The 20,551-nt window shown below is 54.4% G+C and overlaps 1 protein-coding gene across 1 annotated transcript in view; it reads left to right on the forward strand.

Moving 5' to 3' along the window:
• The first annotated feature begins 3,176 nt into the window (after positions 1-3,176).
• DTX4 (deltex E3 ubiquitin ligase 4) overlaps positions 3,177-20,551 on the forward strand; it is a 35,831-nt gene continuing 18,456 nt past the window's right edge. Inside the window, exons 1-4 of the mRNA XM_032414225.1 lie at positions 3,177-3,437; positions 11,483-12,206; positions 18,509-18,570; positions 18,916-19,077. Coding sequence (XP_032270116.1) covers positions 3,227-3,437; positions 11,483-12,206; positions 18,509-18,570; positions 18,916-19,077 — 1,159 coding nt within the window. The 5' untranslated portion in view covers positions 3,177-3,226. The remainder of the gene's footprint in view (positions 3,438-11,482; positions 12,207-18,508; positions 18,571-18,915; positions 19,078-20,551) is intronic.

The raw sequence follows: 20,551 nt of genomic DNA on the forward strand, positions 1-20,551 counted from the left end.
AGCCTGCACATGATTCCAGCCCCCAGCCATCCCTCAAGCTGCCTTGAGCTACATGTGGAGCAGAGACTAGCTGTCCTCATTAAGCCCTCACCAAATTGCAGATTCATGTGCAAAATAAATGCTTGTTGCTGTTTTCAGCCACTAATTTTAGGGTAGTTGATAAGAGCAATAGGTAACTGGAAAAAATGAACATTCCACAGAAAAAGAGAATGCCCTTTTCATTGAAACTTAGTGTTAAGTTATGATGGCACCTTTTGGAGTATCATCAGATTATACCTTTAAACAATTCAGACTGGCTTCATTCCAATCAGTCTCACTTAGTGAGGTTTTATTATAGCTGCCGTATTCCAAATTACAAATTGGGCACCTCACTTGGTTAAAGATTAGTATACCACTTGGAAACAGGAGGCAATTAGGGAGACATAGTTTGGATACTAAAATAAAATGTCTGAGGTTTTCAGGGGTTTATGGTATGGGTTATTTGAAATTAGATTGTCTTGGGAGATCTGAGAAATGTATAAATGAATACATCACTATTATTGTTGACATATAATTATAAATTATGATTGCCAAGTGGGTTGTTATAAATTACAACTCATCATAGCTTATCAAAAATACACATATCCTATAACTATAATTAATGACTAATGTCAAGTCATCTATATATTCACTTCTTCTTACAAATGAATCAGTTTGTATATATACAAACCCTCTCTTGTGTCATTAGGCATTTTTGTTCTGTTGTAATACACTGCCATCTTTTGCATGGCAGATACAAGAAGACCAGACACAGAATCAAGCTGGACATAGGTAAGAGCCAGTTTCTTCCTACTTCCTATTCATCTTTCAAATGGCCGGTCTAACATTTTTTCATAGCCCTCTAATCTGGTTTAGGCGTTTTCCGCTTGAGAATTTCTGCTTGAGCTGGTCAGACTCTGTTTTCTCCCTGGAACTTCCAGCATTCCTTAAAGCAATACTGACAGTTCTGGGTCTATACTTACCCAGACCACAAGAAATCTTCCAGAGTCTTCATACTCTTGGTCTTACGACTGGAAATAAAAATAGCTCAATAAAGCTTTAGATTACCTTTTCTTTACTTCGACTTTTGTTGTTGCAAAATACCTTTTCCTCATGTTCTGCCTTCCCTTGTTTCACATGGAGGCTCTTTCACATTGCCACATAACTTGTTTCTTACCGCACCACCTCCTTGTCATGGATGGAATAGGCATTTTTTTTGGGGGGGGGGGGTGGGGAGGAGCCCAACCAAGTTTTGAATACCAATTTCGCCTCTGGCTAAATATGTAACCTAGAGCAAATTGTTTAAATTCCCTAAGTCTCATTATTTGAAAAATAAGAATAATAATGGCTCTTGGTAGGATAAATTGAGATCTCCTTTATTCCTTTCCCCTTTGTCCTTCAAACCCTGAAATTTGATGTTTTAATGAAGGTATTGATTGAATCGGGTTGGGAGGCTGGCCTTTGGGAGAAACTAACTGGAATCTTTAGAAGTCATGCTAGGGAGACTATTGGGCAAGGGCACCATTAGGAACAAAGCTCCGAGGTAGCCTCGATCCTAGTGCTTTTTGGAGGCTGGAAGAAGAATATTTCTGATATTTTTCTTTTGCTTTGTGTTTAGAACCCCGTGAGGGGGAAGGCAAGGTCAGAGAGATGAAGAAGATAGACGTAATACTAACGACAGAAGAAAGGATGGCTGTGGGAAAGCAAATCTTTCACAACAAAAAAGTTTATGATATTATGAGAGAAAACGATTATTTCAAAGAGACCCCAGTCCCTAACACATATACTGTTTTTATTTTTCTATATCCTATCGTGCATCATCTTCATCATATGAATTCATGTGTGTCGTTGCAACCTCAACAAAACGAAGTCTGTGTTCTCTGGCAAAATTAACACTAAATCCTGATGTTAATCTGCCCTTCTAGATTATTTTCCGTGCTAACTAGTGACTGCGAAAATAACCAAGTCTAGCTTGTGTTTGTCCTGGTGTTATTTCGTTCCTAGAAACCCTGCAGAATAAATCGGGTTAGCCTGTATCTTCTGGACTATAGTAGTCTTGAAGCAGGCCAGGAAAAACACATTTGCGCTCCACGTGGACGACACAGACCCATCAGCCACCAAATTGCTTAATCCCTTTGCCCTGGGTCTCACTAGCAAAGGTTAGAGTCGAGCCGTAGAGTGTGTGGCCGGTGGCCCGCACGCGTCGCCTCGGGCCAGCAGGGGGCGTGCGAGCTCCGGGGCACCGGCCCCCGGCGGTCAGGGGCGTGGCTCCGCCTCCTTGACGGACAGCTAAGGATGTGCGAGCGAAGATGAGGTAATAGGAGCCCGAGCAAGGAGGGCGTGGGGGTGCGGGCGCGTGTGTACGAGAGTGTGAGTGTGAGTGCGTGCGCGAGCCGGAGACCTGGCCCCGCGGACACCGATCATGCTGAATTAAAAAAAGAAAGGAAGAAAATTCCATTTCTGGGAGGGAGGCTGCAAAGCGGTGGCGGGCGACAGCGGCGGTCCCGGGGCCGCGTCATGGCCTGTCGCTTTTGGGCGCCTGGGGACGGGGGAAACCCCCGCAGGCGCGGCTTTGCCTTAGCGCCCAGCTCGGGAGGGGCGCTTCATTCTGGAGGCGACTGAGCAGAGCCGCAGGGAGGGGGAGCTCTCGCCGAGGCGGCGACAGCGTCCGCGCGGCCACTGGGTGGGCAGGGAGGGGCGGGCGGGGAGGGGAGCCCGGCGTGCCTTTCCGAGCGCGAGCGCGCGGCGAGATCCCACCCCGGCGTCTGCAGAGCCCGCGGCGCAACTGGTGCGAGGGCTCGGGGCTCGCCTCGCCGTCCGCCCGGCTCCGGCCGCCCGCGCTCCGGCCGCGCGCCCGCCCGGGCTTTGCAAGGCGGGGGCCTGTCTGCGGAGAGCCGGGCATTTGCATGAAGCCGCTGGACCCCACGGAGCAGCGGCAGCAGCGGCGGCAGCGGCGGACCCCGGCGGCGGCGCGCGGTCGGAGCCGGGCGGCCCGGGTGTCCGGGCCCCGGTGGATGCGCGGCTGGGGAGCGGCCCATGGGCCGGAGCTGAGGCTGCCGGGGGCGGCGGGGCGCGGCGCGGGGGGCGCGGCCGAGGCCCGCGGGCGGCGGCGCAGGAGGAAGCGGAGGAGGACCGGCGCGCGGGGCCCGGGAGGCAGGCAGCGCAGCGCTGCCGCCGCCGCCGCCGCCGCCGCAGCCCGGGGCTCGCCATGCTCCTGGCCTCGGCCGTGGTGGTCTGGGAATGGCTGAACGAGCACGGCCGCTGGCGTCCCTACAGCCCGGCCGTGAGCCACCACATTGAGGCGGTGGTCCGCGCCGGTCCCCGCGCCGGGGGCAGCGTGGTGCTGGGCCAGGTGGACAGCCGTCTCGCGCCCTACATCATCGACCTGCAGTCCATGAACCAGTTCCGCCAGGACACGGGTGAGCCGGCGCCCCTGCCCCGCCCGCGCCCACCTCCCCTCCCTGCCCTGGGATCTCCCGCCTCGAGAGCCCACCGGGACCCACCCAGTCCGCAACTCCGTGCAGTGTGTCACCGGGAGGTGGTTGTGGAGGGGGCGCTTTACTCCCCACCATCCTCGTAAGATCCCCCTGCAATAAATGTCCATGCAAGTAATATCAGTGTCCTGAATATGCAAATGGAGCTTCCAGCGAGCCCTAAACCCTCCCCTTCCGCGCCCCCTTTTAAGCGCTCGGTGACCCCAAGTTCTGCCATGTAGAAATTCGAGGGCCCGCCCAGCCCACAAGCAATCCCGGCCGCTGGGAAAGGCTTCCTGCTCTCATCCTCACACCTTGGCTGGCCCTGCTTTGCCTCAGGCACCCTTGGGACTGACACACGTCCCCCTCGTCACCCACTTTACTGCCTCCGCCCCCTCCGTGTGGGATGCCTTCTCACAGCTGGGTCCTCGGGGTGGGACCCGGGGAGAGAAGAAGGGACTCCCTGGGGACATTCGCGGTGCTCTAGCATGGGAAGGGCGGTCGCCCTGGGAGGGGAGCCTGGAGCTAGGGGATTCCAGGGCATGGCACGCCCTGGATGCTGTGGCGCTGGCCGGTGCCGAAGCAACAGGCCGGAGCAGATGGGGAGCGGGGGGCGCGGCTCCGGAATGCCTGGCAGGGAAGCCGCTCTCTTTGTCCGTGGAGGAGGAGGAGGAGGTGGATTCCTAAGGAGAAAGGGTCCCCAAGCTTCCTCCTGAAACTGTCCCCAGCACTAAACCCCTGTCTTTTTATGGGAATCAAGTTGCCACTGTGGCCACCACAATCTCGCTTCCTTGTTCTCCAGGTCAGAGCAAGGCGGAAAGCCGGCAGGGAGAGGTGGGGGGGGGGGTGGTCACCGGCGGGGCAGAGCGGCTTGTCTTTGCTCAGCGCAGGGTGTCCAGGCTTAATTGAGGACCTGGGACCAGTCTGCCTCTCCAGGAGTCTCTTCACAGGGGTGGGAGGTTGTTTCTGGAATTCTGGCGGCGCTTTCCCAAGAGTGTGACCCGGGAGCCTGGAGAAGCAGGTGTGGTGGGGAGGGGCTAGAGAGGATGACCCGGGGAGTCCCAGAGGATCCGAGAACAGCTGCTTGAGCAGGGCATCCCAGCCTCCTTGGAAAGCCCCCACATCCTGTGTGCTAATTAGGATTGTCATGGGAAAGGGACGTCTTTCCACCCTCATGTCCCCATCTTTAGTCATAACTCCCAAAAGCCTCTTTGCCAGGGACTTTGCAGATACTGGCCAGCTGAGTAAAGCTTTCTGGGGGGAAGGATTCCAGAAGTGTTAGCATCTGGAGGGGCTTAAACCCTAGTGGGAAAGGGAGGGTGGTGGAGCCGAGAGAGACCAGGGGGAGGAGGGAATGAGGAGGAATGTGGGGAGATTGAGAAAGAGGATTAAGTGTGGCTAGGGGGAGGGGGAGAATGTAATTGGGCAATTGGGGTAAAGGTTGTGGAGGTGAGGGTGCAGGCAGCAGATGGGGGGGGTGGTTGCTGAGCCCTGGAGGTGGGACCAGGGAGGACTAGCAGTTAAGACACCTGACCGGGCATTCCAGTCCTGCTCAGAATAAACAGGCAGGTGTTCACTTTTCTGTTTCAGACTAAATCTCTGCAGTATATGGAGAAACACCCTGGTGACATAAAGGTCCCAGCCCCGTCCCACATTTGGGAGGGGGTGAAGTTTAATCAGTGTTTAGGGGTGTCTAAGACAGAGATGAAGCGTGCCCTTTGGACAGAGGTGAAGTTACAGAGAAAACGGGGTTGAGGAACGGAATCTATATCCCCCCCCCCCCCCCCCGGTCCAGGTCTGACCACGAGGACAGGCTGACTACGCCTGGTGGCTCCTCAGACTGGAGACTGGAGGCCGAGAGCTAGCCCTGCATCATTTTAAAGACTGCCTCGGGGTCTGTTTTACATTCCAGTCTGTCTTAGAGGCGCACGACTCAGACCGCTTTAGATTTCATCCACTCATTCTAGTTAGTGGTCAGTGGGTGAGTGGGTACTGAGCGCCTTTCTCCTAGTGCCAGGCCCTGCGCTGGATGCCGAAGGCACTGGGCTGAATTCCCAGGAATGCCGGGCTGTCAAGGAGCTTGTCAAAGCAGAATAGAATCTCTGGGTTTCTGGGCTCGGAGCCCCCTCCTCCCCCTTCTCTGCCAACAGACACTCAGTTCCTCTCAATATAGCTCATTGATGAGGCCATGACAGGGTAGGAACTTTATACTGCCGGCGCCCAGGCAACCTCAGCCAAGCCCTGGCAATGTTTAATTAAATTACCCGCCATCCCCAAGCCACAGTTTGAAGCTGGGAACCAGAAACATCCCCACAAACAAAGGAGAGCTGGAAGTCCCCTGCCTAGAGGCGAGTCCTCTCTTTTTTTGTTGCCTCCTCTATGTGGGGACATTTCCTGACATGGGAGCTCTGTTTCTTCAGAAGTTGCCTGCCCTGCCGGGAGGGAGGCCTCAGACTCCAAGCTCCCCTGGGCTCCCGCCTCACCCACCCTGTCTCCAGGGAGATGGCTGGGAGGTCACAGATACCCTCTGTCGCCTTTGTTTGCCCTGGGCCCTTCCTCCCCACACCGACTCTGGGTTTGAGCTTATTTGCACTCTATGCTGGTCTCCGCGAGTGTTTTGGGCTAGGGAATCTGGAAGAAGGGAGGAGATGGGGCGGTGGAGGGGATGGTCTTGGCTGCTTCCAGAGCCTTGGTTGGGTCCTGTCCACGTATGGTCATTTATCTTGGCTGGACTCACCTTTTCTGTCCCAGGGCAGTGACTGGAGTGCTGTCCTTCAGCGTCCCAGCCCCTTGTATCTTCCAGGACATCTGATCGCCACCACCTCCAGGGTTCCAGCAGTGGGACGTGGGGAGCCCCAGGCTGGGAGTGGGGAAACAGGACTCAGGCTCTCACCCTAGACTCATCGGCTTCCTGTGTGACCTTGGACAAGTCCCTTAGCTGCTCAGGCCTCATTTTTCTCTGTGGAACAAAGAGCAGCCTTGAAAGTCCTCTGGTTCCTGTCCTGTCATCGTGCAGTTGGGCAGGTGAATGGGTTTGGTCTCTGCACCAGTGAGGATGCTGCTTAGAAGTGGCCTGGTGCGACGCAGAGCCCTTTCCAGCTCACAGTTTTCTCTGCAACTTTTGCCTCTTTTATGTCTTTAATATGGTGAGAAAGGTCAGATGGCGAGAGATGAACGGTTTTGACAGAAGCTGATTTTTAGGTCCCCACAGGGTACTCCGCCCTGTGTGAGCACAGGGGTGGAGGAAGCAAGTGTCACGAGGCCCATGTGGTCGTGACAGTGTGGGGGATGCTCCAGGCCCCTTGCACACTTTGTCTTGTTTAGTCCTCACATCGATCTTAGGAAGGGCAACAATTTGGAAGAGATTAAGTTGCTCGAGGTTTTACAGCTAGTCAAAGGCAGAGCTGAGATGCCAAATCAAGTGTCCCACGCTCTACTCCGTCATCGGTGAACACTTCCAGGGCGCCTCCTTGGCACACGCACTGTTCCAGGCACGTGGGATACCCCAGTAACAGAACATCCGGGACTTTGCCCTCCTGGGACATTCCAGTGGGGCTGAGGGGCGCTTTGGAGAGGCCCGGAATTTCTCTGACACCGTGATGCGCAGATGTAAAGTGCCCTTGAGACAGGGTCATGCCTGGAAGGCGTTTCTCCCATTTCCCAGGAGCCAAAACATCTCAGGTGCTTTGGAATGCAGGTGTCTGAGTTGCCAGGAAAAACTGATTTTCTTTCTCTTTCTCCCTGCTGAGTTTATGAACATTCTTTATTCCTATCCCATTAGAGGCCTTTTCTTTGGGTCACTGCACCCAAGGACTAAGTGGATTCCTCAGATCATCTAGTTCGTGGTCCTGCGTTTAGAGGAGGCCAGGACTAGCCAGCACATTCCAGATTGCGGTGGTCTCTGAACATAATCAGAGAAGTGAAATCCCACAGTGACATTCTTTTGTCCCACAGCTTTGGTTCTGAGGTCTGCCTTCTGTCTCTAACTAACTTGCTGGGGCTGAATGAACTCAGCGCCTTTCCCTCCAAAAACCAGCTCTTCCTCATGATACTGCTCTGCCTGCAAATCGTGCCACCATTTTATCACTTGCCCATCGTCAAGACCTCAGGAGTCTTCGACTCTGTCGTTCGGAGCCTCTTTCGGGTTCCCAGTGTGTCAAGGCACGTGGACCATGTGGCCCAGCTGTTAAAATTAGCGTGCATGATGAAAATCCAGGGCGGTTATTCCCATGCAGATTCCTAGGCCCAGGCCCCGGAGAGGCTGATGATTCCTCCTAGCGGCCAGTGGGTACTCTAGAAGGTGTTGCTCATCCATACCCCAGGAGATTCGGAAGCAGGTGATCCTGGAACCTCTCTGGGAAAGCATTCAGCTACTCAAGGTCAAGTCCTACCCACTTCTCTGTAGGGTCCCTCCAGTCTGTCACCTCCTTTTCATGTTCACTGCCAGGACCCTCATTACTTCTCACGTGGAACTAATTAACAGAGCATCTCTGGTCCTGTCACTTCTCTGTGTCACAGACTTCACTGGCTCCTCGTTGCCTACAAATAAAACCCGTCACAGCCTGGCGTTCCAGACCGTCTATGCTTTGGCTCTAACATAGCTTTCCAGGTTTCTCTTCAGCTCTGCCTTATGTTTTCCCCTACTCCTGATAAACTGATGTCCTTTTTATCCTCATGTATCCCCTTAGAGTTCTCTGACACCCCGTCCCCCCAACTATTCACAAAGCCCCTTCTACTGAGATGCCACTTTCGCCTATCGAAATTGTGCTTCTCATTCAAGCCTTACGATACTTGTCATCCCATTTCTGGAAATGTTCTCCCACCCATCATTCCTTCATTTATTCAGTCAGTATTTATGGAGCTCCTAGGACATGTCAGGCACCGGGAATACAACCGTGAGCAAACCCCCCGGATACCCGCTCGGCAGGACTGGGAGTCCAGCGGAGAGAGACAGACATTCGCCAAATTAATCACACCAAGAAATGTGTGACTGCACATCAAGATAAATGCTGTAAAGAAAAAAAATGGGAGTGGGAATCCCATCTGGTCAGGGCAGCCCAGAGAAGTTTCCTTGAAGAAATGAGCTGAACTCGGAAGGATGAGCAGCAAAGAGGAATGCCAGAGTGTTTGGGGGAGGGACCAGCCTTGTGAAAAGGCCCAGAGAGGAGAAACATGTGGGGGGAGGGGAGGGGACTCGAAGAGGCCAATGTGGCACCAAAGACCAGAGCTTATTAGGGCATGAGGCGGGCCCGCAGAGATTGGGGCTGGGAGGGTCAGGTCCTGACCTAAGGGGAGGTCGCGGAAGGGGTTTAAGCCCGGAGGGGATGTGGGCGAATTTTCTCAGCTCACGTGCGTTTTGTTGGCACCCTTCTTCTGGCATATTCTGCTTCATAAATAGTCATTCGCACACTTGTCTAGTTTTAGATTATAAGCTATTTGAGTAGTGCCCGAATTCCTCAGAGCAGTGGGTACTCAGCAACATGGGATAAATGATTAAAAAGTAGCCGAAGTCTTCAGTCAATCACAGCATGTTTATGGAGGCCTCGTGAGTGCCATGCACCGCCCCAGGGCACAGAGCTAGATGGTCGTATCTGCGCCTCCACTTAAGGCCCGTATGAAGAATGCCGAGCCCCCGTACACACCAGGCAGGCATACGCAGATACGCACCCCAGACCTCCTGAGGCGGGGGGCCTGGACTGGGAGAACATTTCAGGAAATGGGTGGCAAATGGCATAGGACCAGAATGAGGACAATTTCAATAGGTAAAAATGGCAAAGGAGGGCACCTGGGCGGGGGGAGACCTGGCGAATAGTAGGTGAGGGAATGCAGGAGGATAAAAGGGCATCTGTCTGCTGGGAGTAGAGGAAGAGACAGGCATGGGGGAGCTAAACCTGGGAGAGCCACAGCTAGCTTCCAGAAGTTCTGCGGCAGCTCTCCAGCGTCTCTGGGATTGACCCCACTGTTGTAAAAAATGCCTCTTGAGGACATTGAGGAGCACTGGACAAGTGCATTTCCCCTGCCACCCTGGAGAGAATATAAAATAGGGTCATTTAAGCTCTCTAAACTTAATCTCCTCATTTCTAAAAGGTGTTTCTTAGGATTGCCATGAAGATCATATGGGATGAGTTAGGTGCCTTCTAAATAATAAAGATTGTATAAGGAGTTATATATAATCTCTCTCTTACACACACACACAGACACACACACACACACACACACACACACACACACCCCACATCCTCTGAACTAAACTTTCCCTATGACTCCTCCATCCTGCTTAGACATATAATAGAAAGTAAATTACAATGATAATCAACCAACTTTTATTGAGCTCTTGCCCCATGGCAGGTGTTATTTTAGCGCTTTATATTCATTCCTTCCTTTAATCCTCAAATCCCCCCTTTGAAGTCGCCACCCGGCCCAAGCAGAGGAGGAAACTGAGGCTTAATCACACAGCTGGAAGGGACAGAGCCTCCACTGTTGGACCCAAAGCCTGTGCTCTTTGCTCCCCAGCAAGCTGGCTATTTAGGAAGGAAATGGAGGCAAACCAGGATACTCCTGCCCATCCCCCCTTCTTCCTCCTCTCTTCCTCCCATCCCACTCCCCCCCTCCAGGTCCCCCAGCAGAGGTCCTGGTGCTGAATAGGGGATTGTTTTGCTTCTCCCTCCTGCCTCTGAATGTTGATGTTTTGGGTCATTAAGGGGCTCGGAGTTGGGGTGGGGGGTGGGTTATGACCCTGGCAAAGGCCTGAATAGCCGTTGTTCCTTTTCTTCCCCCCTTGAATGGAATTCTGTCCCTGGTCTTGGTGTCTCCCTCTGGGTTGGAGGAGGGGGTGGGTCAGAGGCCGGCGAAGGGGAGCCTTTTCCCACCACTTTGATGGATAGAGCTTAAGCTGACAGATGCGAGATTCAAGCACCCTTGGAGCCCTCCCAGGCCCCCTCACCCTGCCTTGACCCTGGCATCTTCAGCCTTGATGTTGATACCCGTGAAATGAGCCCTGATTGGGCGTGAGTCTGAATCCGGGTTTGGGGTGGGTAGGGGAGGAAGAGGCAAGAGTTACAGACCTAGTTTCCCTCCAGGGCTGCAGGCTCATTTCTGCTGTGCAGCTTCCCTGCACTAGCCCTGGCCCCCCTTCCCTGCCCCCCTCCCCCCGTGAGACCGAAAATGAAGACAATCCTATCTTTAGGAGGGTTTGGGCTTTTGAAAGAAAGATGTTAGAGAAATAGAAAATTATTATGATCATTATTACTGCTTTGATACAAGATTGAAAGCTCGCAAGTGTTAAGAGAGTTCTCTCAACCTGATTTTCTATTTTTGTTTTTACTGCACCCTTAAAGGGACAGGGAGCGGGATCTCTAGCTCCACCGCTGGGGGGCTGCCTTCCTGGAGACGGTCTTCTTCCTCTGCCCTCTAGGCTTCCGTGACCCTTTGTTCTTTCTCTTCATAGCCCTCCAGGCAGGGGCATTTAGAGAGTAGGGGAGAAGTGATATGATATTTATGAGCACCTACTCTGTGTTGAGGGCTTTAGGTGCCTTAGTGCAAATTTCAGGGTGCAGGAGAGATCCAGAACCTGGCATATACAGATACATATCTGTTGAATGAATAAGTGGGTCACATTTAATTTTCACAAAAGTTCTGCAAAGGACTCACTGTTTCTCAGGGGAGGGAAGGAGGTTGGGGAGTTCTACATAAACTCGGAAGTGAATCAATCTGGCCGCAGACCAAGGTCTCCAGACTAAGAAGGGGCAGGTGCTCTTTCGGGTACCCCGCACGGCCCCACACCCTTCACACTGTCACCGAGCTGAGCTGCTCCCACCCCGGGCAACCGCACAGTCCTCAAGGCAGGAAGGAGTCTCATTCAAAGCTGGTACCTCAGCAGGCAGCCTAGGGCCCGCCCACAGCAGGACTGGTTCCCGTTTGCCTCTGAAGGGAACACAGTCCAGTTTCATTCCTTGCTGACCCTGACCCTGTCCTCCGTCCCACTCCGGCAGGGACCCTCCGCCCAGTTCGCCGCAACTACTACGACCCGTCCTCGGCCCCCGGCAAGGGCGTGGTGTGGGAGTGGGAGAACGACAACGGTTCTTGGACGCCCTATGACATGGAAGTGGGCATCACCATCCAGCACGCCTATGAGAAGCAGCACCCCTGGATCGACCTCACTTCCATCGGCTTCAGCTACGTCATTGACTTCAGCACCATGGGCCAGATCAACCGGCAGACCCAGCGCCAACGCCGCGTCCGCCGGCGCCTGGATCTCATCTACCCCATGGTCACCGGCACCCTGCCGAAGGCCCAGTCCTGGCCGGCCAGCCCCGCGTCGGCCGCCTCGCCCGCCGCCCCGCCCTGCTCCTGCCCGCAGTGCGTTCTGGTGATGAGCATCAAGGCGGCCGTGGCCGACGGGGGTACCGGGCCCCTGCAGCCCCCAGCGGCCCGCAAGAACATGCCCCCACCTGGAGCGGTCAAGCTGCCCCCCCCGCCAGGCCCCGGGGCCAAGCCACTGGACAGCACCGGCACCGTCCGAGGGCCGGGGAAGACTGTCCCATCGCAGGCGATCCGGCGACAGGCCTCCAGCACGCCGGCAGGGGTGACGGCGGGCTCTCCCGCCAGTCCCCCCGGAGCCAACGGCAAGACCGGAAGGGTGGCCCTGGCGACCTTAAATCGGACCAACCTGCAGCGACTGGCCATTGCCCAGTCCCGGGTGCTGATCGCCTCTGGGTAGGTACTTCCAAGGCTGCCTCTGCGCATTTCCTCATCAAGGGCAGAGGACCCGACTGGGCTGGGCCAGAGATGAAAGAGGGGCTGCCAAGACTTAAGCTCCCTGTCGTCTTGTCCTGACCCTCTGGTTGCGGGTGGAAGGCAGCGTGGTGTGGTGGCTAAGGGTGGGCTTGGCCTCTGGGGTCCGTCCTAGCTTTGCCATGGCCATGTGATTTGGGACAGAGCCCTAACATCCCAGAGTCCTGACTTCCTCCTGTGTAAATGCCGGTGATAATCCCCATGTTAGGCTAGCTGCTGAGGGTTCAAGGTTACACACACCATGCCCTAACAGGCAACACTGAATGGGCTCCCACCAGGATCTAGTTTGGGGGCTTTATCACCTCATTTAAGCAAGTAGGCATTTCGATCCCATCTTACCCATGAAGAAACCAGAGGTTCTCTTGCTCAAAGGCTCGGAGCAATCATTGGTTGAGACCAAGATTCAAACTTCGGGAAGTCTGACGTCAGGGCCAGACTATTCTGACTCGGCCGTGCTGCTTCCCTGTAGGCACCCACCGCAGTGCCCAGCACACAGTAGTGCCACACGAGGTCAGCCCCTTTCCTTGGTCTCTCTGGAAACTGGAGGGGTAACTCCCGATTGGAAGTAACAGCGCATATTTAGCGAGTACTCACTACGTGTGCCAGGCACTTTCTGTGCGTCGTCTCAGGACTTCCTGTGACAGCCTGGTGTTGCTGTGGGTTCTGTGATCACTGTTTTTTATGATCTTCTTGGTCTTCCCAATCTTCAAATGGGAGAGACCCAGGTCCATGTGGTGCCCACAGCCTTTGCCTTGCCAGCTCCTGATTTCTGGTGAGATGGGCCTCTCACAATGGCCCACTCTTCCTTTCTCCAGAAGGGCCTGACCCCACCTGTGACCCCTGAACCCCAGGCGGTCAGCGCGGTTTACAGTGAGGTTGAACCCCTGAGTGTGAAATTCAGGCTGCCCAGAGGAGGCTGTCTGCACACAGAGGCTCAGCAGTGGGAGGAAAGAGGAGGAGGGTGCGCTGCCGAAGGAGAGGCCCAGCCTTCCCTCCGGCCTCTGCCACTAAACGAAGCCACAGAGCCTCTGCAAGGTCCAGTTTCCTTGTGCATGAAGTGGGGATCGTCAGGCTCGCCTTGCCCGCCCCATGGAGTCATTGTGGAAACCTCCACAAAGGGAGTTCATCCCTTGAGAGTTTACCAGATGCACTTGCCAGTCTTACCTCATTCGCTGGCCCTGTGTCAGCAGCTCAGAATTAACTTTCCAAGGAGGGCCACACGGCTCAGGTGTCATAGAGTAGGGGTTGGAGCCCAGGGTTTATTCCCCCCGTCCTCTGCCCTTTTGGCTCAAGCTCAGCTCCTCGCTGTATGTGAAGGCAGTTTATAAATGGTAAAGTGCTGGTCAGATGCATGGGATTTTCCTATGACTACTTCTGAGCTGGCAGAATATTTGGGAGAGGGGAATGGGCACCTGAACCACGCCACTGCTCTCTTTCTTCCCCAGGTCAGCCAGCAGCCTCCGGGGGGCCTCTGACACAGTTCTGGGGTAATTATTTGTGTGGCAGAGGGAGGCTCGGATAGTGGACAAAAAACGCAGCCTCCAGAGCCTGCCCACCCAGGCGGGAACCCAAGTACCTTGGTGTGTAACTTGGGGCAGATTATGCACCCTCAGTCTTCAGTTTGTTCATCTGTAAAATGGGAGAGTAATGGTACCTTCCTTCTCAGGGCTGTCACGAGAACTAAATGAAATACTCCGTGTCTAGATTTAGCACAATGTGTGGCACCTAGGAAGGGTTTGGTCAGTATTAGCTGCTCTTATTCACCTGTGTCTATTGAAAGTCGCTGAACTGAAGTCAGAGCTGAGCAGAGTCTGATGCCCCACCTCATTGCTGGCGCCCTTGGCAAATGCCAAGTGACCTCACGCCATAACTGAGGGGAAGGACTCCCAGATCACTTTAAATCTCACCCAGGGAGCCAGCCGGCAGCTCTTCATCTCCCCGCTTTATTCCCCCTGCCTGCCAGTGGAATTGGAGCGAGAGAATGGCGGGGAGGTCCGGGCAGCGCCCCCCTTCAAAAGGGCTATAGAAACAAGCTTTTTTCTCTGCTCTGTTTTCCTGACAGGGGAGGCCCCGCCCTACCCCTCTATCTTCCAGCCCTTTCCTTTTTCTACCTCTTACCACCACCCTCACCCCCACCACCATCTTCTCCTCCAGTCTTTCTTGGCCATTTAATTAGCGTGCTTGTCCCCTTTGTGCGGCACTGCCGTCGACCTTCTGTCGTGGACTGGCCCCTTCCCCTCCTCTCCCTGTCCGCGAGCTCTTCAAGCAACTTTCCCACGGAAAAAAGGAAGACCAGGGAGGGCGGGAGAGGTGGGCTGAGGAGAAGGGTTTGCGGGGAACAAAAGACCCTGTGAATTATTCAGAGACACAAGCAGGGGGTTTCTAAAGAGATGAGAGGGGGGCTGCGGAGTGGGGGGCAGGAGTGGCCCCTCTGGCCCTCTCCTCCTCCAGAACTGAGGCTTCTCTATCTCTGGCGAGACTTCGGTTGCTGGAGAGACAAGACCGTTGTCCGGCCTGAGGATTCCTGGGTCGGCTCACAACTCCCCAGAAAACCCCCACTCCTTCTCACCATGGTATCTGCAGAGCTTTTCTCCTGCCGTCGGCCCCCTCCTTCTGCCACCTTGCCAGCTCTTCTCTTTTCTTAGTTCTGTGCTTGAGGGACAGAAATGGAAACTGAGAACAGCCCGGCGGCATGGGGGAGGGAGTCTTCTGATGGTTAGGCCAGACAGCTTCGGCTGAGCCGAGTTGCCGGGAGGATGTGAGCCGCATGCCAGTCATTGCGTTGCCGATTTCTGGAAGGAGGGCTCAGGCATGACAGCTGGGCGCCCGCAGGGTGCCACCGGTGGGGACGACATGGGCCACCTCCCTGGTTTCCATTTTAACCAGTCACCACCGTGGGGGAGGAGCTGATCAGGTAAGGCCAACTCAACAATCCTAAGCATTGCCCTCCTCTCAACCTTACCCTGTACACTCGATGTCCTCAAGAATCTGAGAAAATTGGACTATTACAGCAGGAAAAGGCTTTATCGAGCTCAACTTCCTCTTATAGTTGGGAAACAAAAATGTAAACAACCACCCAATTTGCATAGGGCTTGCCTGTTTGCAGATTATTTGACCTAAATCCTCTCAGGGACCCGGGGGACAGAGATGGAGGTGTCCTGTTCATGGGTGTGGTGACTCGGATGTGGTCAGCGAAGTGCAGGGAGGCTGTGTGGCCCCACCAAAGGCGCAAAGCCGGGCCAAGCTGGATGAGAAGGCAGGTTTCCTGACCCCCGTGCAGGGCCCCCTCCACAGTGCCCTTCTGCATTCCGTAAGCAAATAGCCCCCTCCGCCGGTTCGCTGCCACCATCCAGAGCCTACCGACACGTTGTCCCTTTCCTGGAAAGACAGGGACACCGCCTCTCCCACAGTATTTCCCGGAGTCCAGGGTCCTCATGCAGACCTTCCCTCTCTTCAGGCCTGGCCCCCTCCCCCGGTTCTTGGGCTGCCCAGGGTGTGCTCTGGGGATTGGACTCTTTCCTGGTTAACCAGATTGGGTGTGGAAACCTGCCAGTCCAGTTTGTGGGAACAAAGGTGGCTTTTGTCACCCAGATCACAGCTACTTATCAGCTGGGGTGGGGGGGCCGCCTTGGAGCTGGTAGGGGCAAGGCAGGTGCGGGGCTGGACTGCGAGCGCTGCCCCCTGGTGGGGAGCCGGGGAATAGACCCTTCACGCGGGTCCCCAGACCAGCTGTGGGGAGCCCAGTCAGCTCGGGTGGGAGACCCAGGGCTCAAGCAGCTGCCTTGCTCTTAAGCACTAAGGTAGGGAATCTTCAGGAAGTCCCCCTGGCATCTGCTAACTCCAGACCCTCACAGGTTCACAGGTAAGGAGATTGAGGCTCGGAAAAAATTGAGGGAGGTCGTGAGGAGTTAACTGGCAGGGTTGGGACTCGAACCTGGTTTTCCTGACTCCCATCCACCCTAGCAGGCCTGGCCCTGTGGGGCAGGCCACGGAGTCCAGAAGCAAGGCTGGGCCTCTTTCCTTGGCCGACTTTCCTTTGTGTTGAATGCAGCCTTCCCCTCCCCCCATGCGAGCTTGATTTATCCTGGGGGAAAGTAGCCTGTGGTGGCCTGTTGAGACACAAACACTCCCACATTTGTTCTTTCACATCCTTACAGCCCCAGTGCACATGTCAACATCCCGGGAAGGGACAGCCCCCCCCCCCCCCCCCCCGCCAAAGATTCAGCCAGGGAAGCACCCATCCCTGCGGGCTTGTGGGGGACAGACAGAGCCCCTGCTCAGCCCCATGCCAACTCCTCTGTCTTAGTCGTGGGTTTATTCCACACTCTCTCTGCGCTCCCATGTTCTCTGTCTGCAACGTGGGGTGATAGCAGGTTCGCACGGACACGAGAATGCAGCCCGGTGCGTGGCTACAACAGTGGGCTCTGTGGCCAGACTTCCTGGGTGGGAATCCTTAGCTGTGTGGCCTCCATCAAGTTTGCTTAACCTCTCTGTGCCACAACCTCCTTGCCTATTAAAACGAGGTTGAGGATAATAGCCCCTCTTGCGTCGGTTGTTGGAAGTCTGAGATGGATTTATACACCGTGAGCTGTTACGACTGTGCATGGGACCAGGTGGGCCCTGTGCCTCTTTGCCATGACCACACATAGATGGAGGGCCACGGGCTGTCTTGTCCACTGCTGTGCCCCAGGCTCTAACGGAACGTCCCAAACGAAGTAGGGCTCAATAGGAATGGGCAAATAAACAAATAATAAACAATATAAAGACACAACAGAACATGCCCTTCCCCCTCCTGTTTTCCCTGCACAGCCCTGCCCCCACAGCAGAACTGTTGGCTCCTGGAGTCATCTGTGACCCAGTCCATGTGTCTCCAAGCCCACTTCCCCTCCGAGCCCAGCTGTAGAAGCCTGGGTGGTGGTGGTGGGGGGGCGGGGAGATGGCGCAAGACCCAGCCCCACGTGTCCTCTATTTTTCTCTTCAGCATCGTGGGAGGGCTTGCTTTTCCCAGGCAGCTGTGCGGACTCCTCTCCAGCCTGGCTCGGGTTTCTGGGGAGAAGGACAGAAAGAGGAGGAGGCTTTGCCTGATATTTAGATTTCTCAGGGAAAAGGAGGGGTGACAGCTATTGGAACAGTGGTTTCCCAATGCTGGGCTGCATCCTCTCAGCAGAAGCTGGTGGAAATGCAGGTTCTTGGGCCCCCCCAGTGGGAATTCTGATTCAGACTGGGGGCTCTGTCTTTTTAAAAGCTTCTTCGGTGACTCTTATGTACACCCAGGTTTGAACTTGCTTCTTTATTTATCGTTCTGTCAACCAATACTCACTGAATGCCTGCTAGTGTCAGGCTCTGAATGAAACAAAGATATTTGCCCTTACAGAGCCTCTGATTCTGGAAGGGGAGGTAATAAAGCAACAACTTATTTTTTAAAAATCCTAAGTTCCATGAAAAAAAAAATAGCACGAGGTAAGAGGGATTGAGGTGGGATGAGAGGGATGAGTCATAGTATTAAATGAGATGGTCTTAGGAACCTCACGAAAAGGTCAGCCACGACCGGAGGATCCGTAGGAGGAGGCTGAGCAGCTCTCTGGTGGTAGAGCCTTTCAGGCAGAGGGAACAGCGTATGCAAAGGCTCCGAGGAAGGGGCATCGCTGGCATTTGGGAAGAACAGCTGGAGCCGACGGAGATGGTGAGCGATATGTGGAGAGACCAGGGAGGTGAGGGCTTGAGAGTGGAGGGTGTTGGCAGGTCACACAGGGCTGTGTGGGCATTGCTGGGACCTTGGGTGAACTGAGGAGCCATTCTGAGTTTTGGGGTTCTGAGTGGAAGGGTGACCTGGTCTTAGATTTTAAAGGTAACGCTTCTAGGGATGCCGGGTGGCTCAGTCGGATGAGCATCCGATTCTTGATTTCGGCTCAGGTCATGATCTCAGGGTCCTGGGATCGAGCCCCACATCAGACACCACACTCAGCTAGGAGTCTGCTTGAGATTCTCTGTCTCCCTCTCCCTCTGCCCCTCCCCCCCAAAATAAATCAATAAAATCTTTAAAAATAAATAAATAAAGGGAACTCTTCTGGTTGTGGTGCTAAGAACTGACTCTGACTTTAGTAGGGATACGTAGTTTCTGTATAAAAGGGGAACCCCTCAGGGGTGAATTTTGGGGTTTCCAGCACTGACCCATTTTGTCCCGCTTGTCAAAACCATAACGTACCTGTTCTTGCCTTCCACAGGGTCCCCACCGTGCCAGTGAAGAACCTAAATGGGTCCAGTCCTGTGAATCCTGCCTTGGCAGGTAAGAGAGACCCTGGGCTGCCCTTGCTCGGGGCAGAAAAAGAAAGCAGTAAAGTCGGTAGTGAGCAATTTATAAAAGAGAAAGAATTAAAGTGAATGAGGATTTTAGGAGTAGGGCTGGAAGGGCAGGAAGAGTGTGAGGAGGACTGATTGTTAAAAGCAAAGCATGCTGTTGAAGGTGAGTGAATGCATATATTTCTGGGGAAAGCTGCGAGGAAGGGGAGGTAGAGAATAAGCGAGTTCCAAGAACTCTGCTGGGAAGCAGGAGGGTAGGTTTATGCGGAGGGGAGTTTATGGGATGTTGGGAGCTAACTCTGCAGTCCTTCTTCATGCCCTGCCCTTCCAGGAATCACTGGGATTCTCATGAGCGCCGCGGGGCTGCCTGTGTGTCTCACTAGGCCCCCAAAGCTGGTCCTCCACCCACCCCCGGTCAGCAAGAGCGAAATCAAATCCATCCCAGGGGTTTCCAACACGAGCCGCAAGACTACCAGAAAACAAGCCAAGAAAGGTATTGGCCTCCTTATCTTGAGGGGTACACGAGTCAAAGGTTTGGGCCCCAGCCTTGGCTCGGCCACCATCACTAAAGGTCAAACCCATAGCTTCACCCTGTGTGCCTTCGTTTCTGCCTCCGCTAAGTGGGCCCAACTAGTACCTGTTCCGATGACGGTACCAAAGTGGATTGTGTATGAGTCAGATGGAGACGCTTTTAAGAAGGATAAAAACGCAGCACAGAAATATAGAAACATAAAACCACGAAGTGTGACGCAAATAAAATACAATACAGAGGAAGATCGCCGTGGCACTGGAACCCAAACAGACTGGGTTCAAACCCCAACTTTGCCACTTGCAAGTCGTGTGACTGCAGAGAGTCTGTTTTCAGACCTTTCCGATGGGGTGAAAATGCTCACAGGCAGTATCGGGCAGGGGTGCCCCAGAAGCATCCATGGCAGCTAGGGAGTAGCCACTGTCCTGTGTCCCTCTAGAGCCCCTAGACTCTGGCCATGCGAACCTTCCTTCAGGGCCTCCTTCCCGCCTGTGCGCAATCCGGCCACTAAGGGGTCAGAACCTGTGCCTACACACTCGCCCCGAAGGACCCCACCTCAGCTCTGCGGCTGCTCTTTCTGGCTGCTGGTACTGGTTGTTAAATGTTTTGACCATCACCCCAAGCCCCCACCCTGCAACCACGTTTTGAAGTTCCAGTGGGATCGCACCTACATGTAACTTGGCCCAGGGCCTGGCAAGTAACAGGCTCTCAATTAAAAGAAGCTTAATTCTTAGAAGCAGGACAGTAGGAAGGAAGGGCCTGCCTCCCGGCTCTTGGTGGTTGCATGATCCGCCTCCTCAAACCCTTGCCCTACTTTCCTGCTCCATCAAAAGTTCTCTACTTAAATGAACTCGATTGCCTTGTTCATCATCTGATAGGAAATGACGGGATTTCACACTTTCGCGCTCTTCCTGTGATTATTAATAGCTCGCGTTGGACCCTTAGCTGGAAAAGCTCTAAAGGACTGTGCGTCCATCCGCTCTCTGAATTGTCAAAGCAACCCTCTGAGCAAGAGCTGTTGCTCTTCCCCATTTTATAGGTGAGCAAACGGAAGCTCAGAGCGGCTCAGAGACGTAGGTGCCCAGGGACGCACTGACCCTTTTTTAGGCCGAGTCATCCTGCCTCCTGCCTTCAGACTGGGGCTGCCGCCTCCGGGGCCCGTCCCCAAAGAAACTCCGGAATCACGGCAGCCTGGCAGGCTGCTTCCCCACTGCAGGGCTGTCTCTGCTAGCAGCAGAGACAAGAGCCGGGAGGCAGGCCCTTCCTTGCCACGGTCCTGCGTCTAAGAATTAATTGAGAGCCTGTTACTTGCCAGGCCCTGGGCCAAGTTACAATATAGGTGCGATCCCACTGGAACTTCAAAACGTGGTTGCAGGGTGGGGGCTTGGGGTGATGGTCAAAACATTTAACAGCCAGTACCAGCAGCCAGAAAGAGCAG

This window comes from Phoca vitulina, unplaced genomic scaffold (genome assembly GCF_004348235.1).
Source record: "Phoca vitulina isolate PV1807 unplaced genomic scaffold, GSC_HSeal_1.0 scaffold16, whole genome shotgun sequence".
Taxonomy (NCBI): domain Eukaryota; kingdom Metazoa; phylum Chordata; class Mammalia; order Carnivora; family Phocidae; genus Phoca; species Phoca vitulina.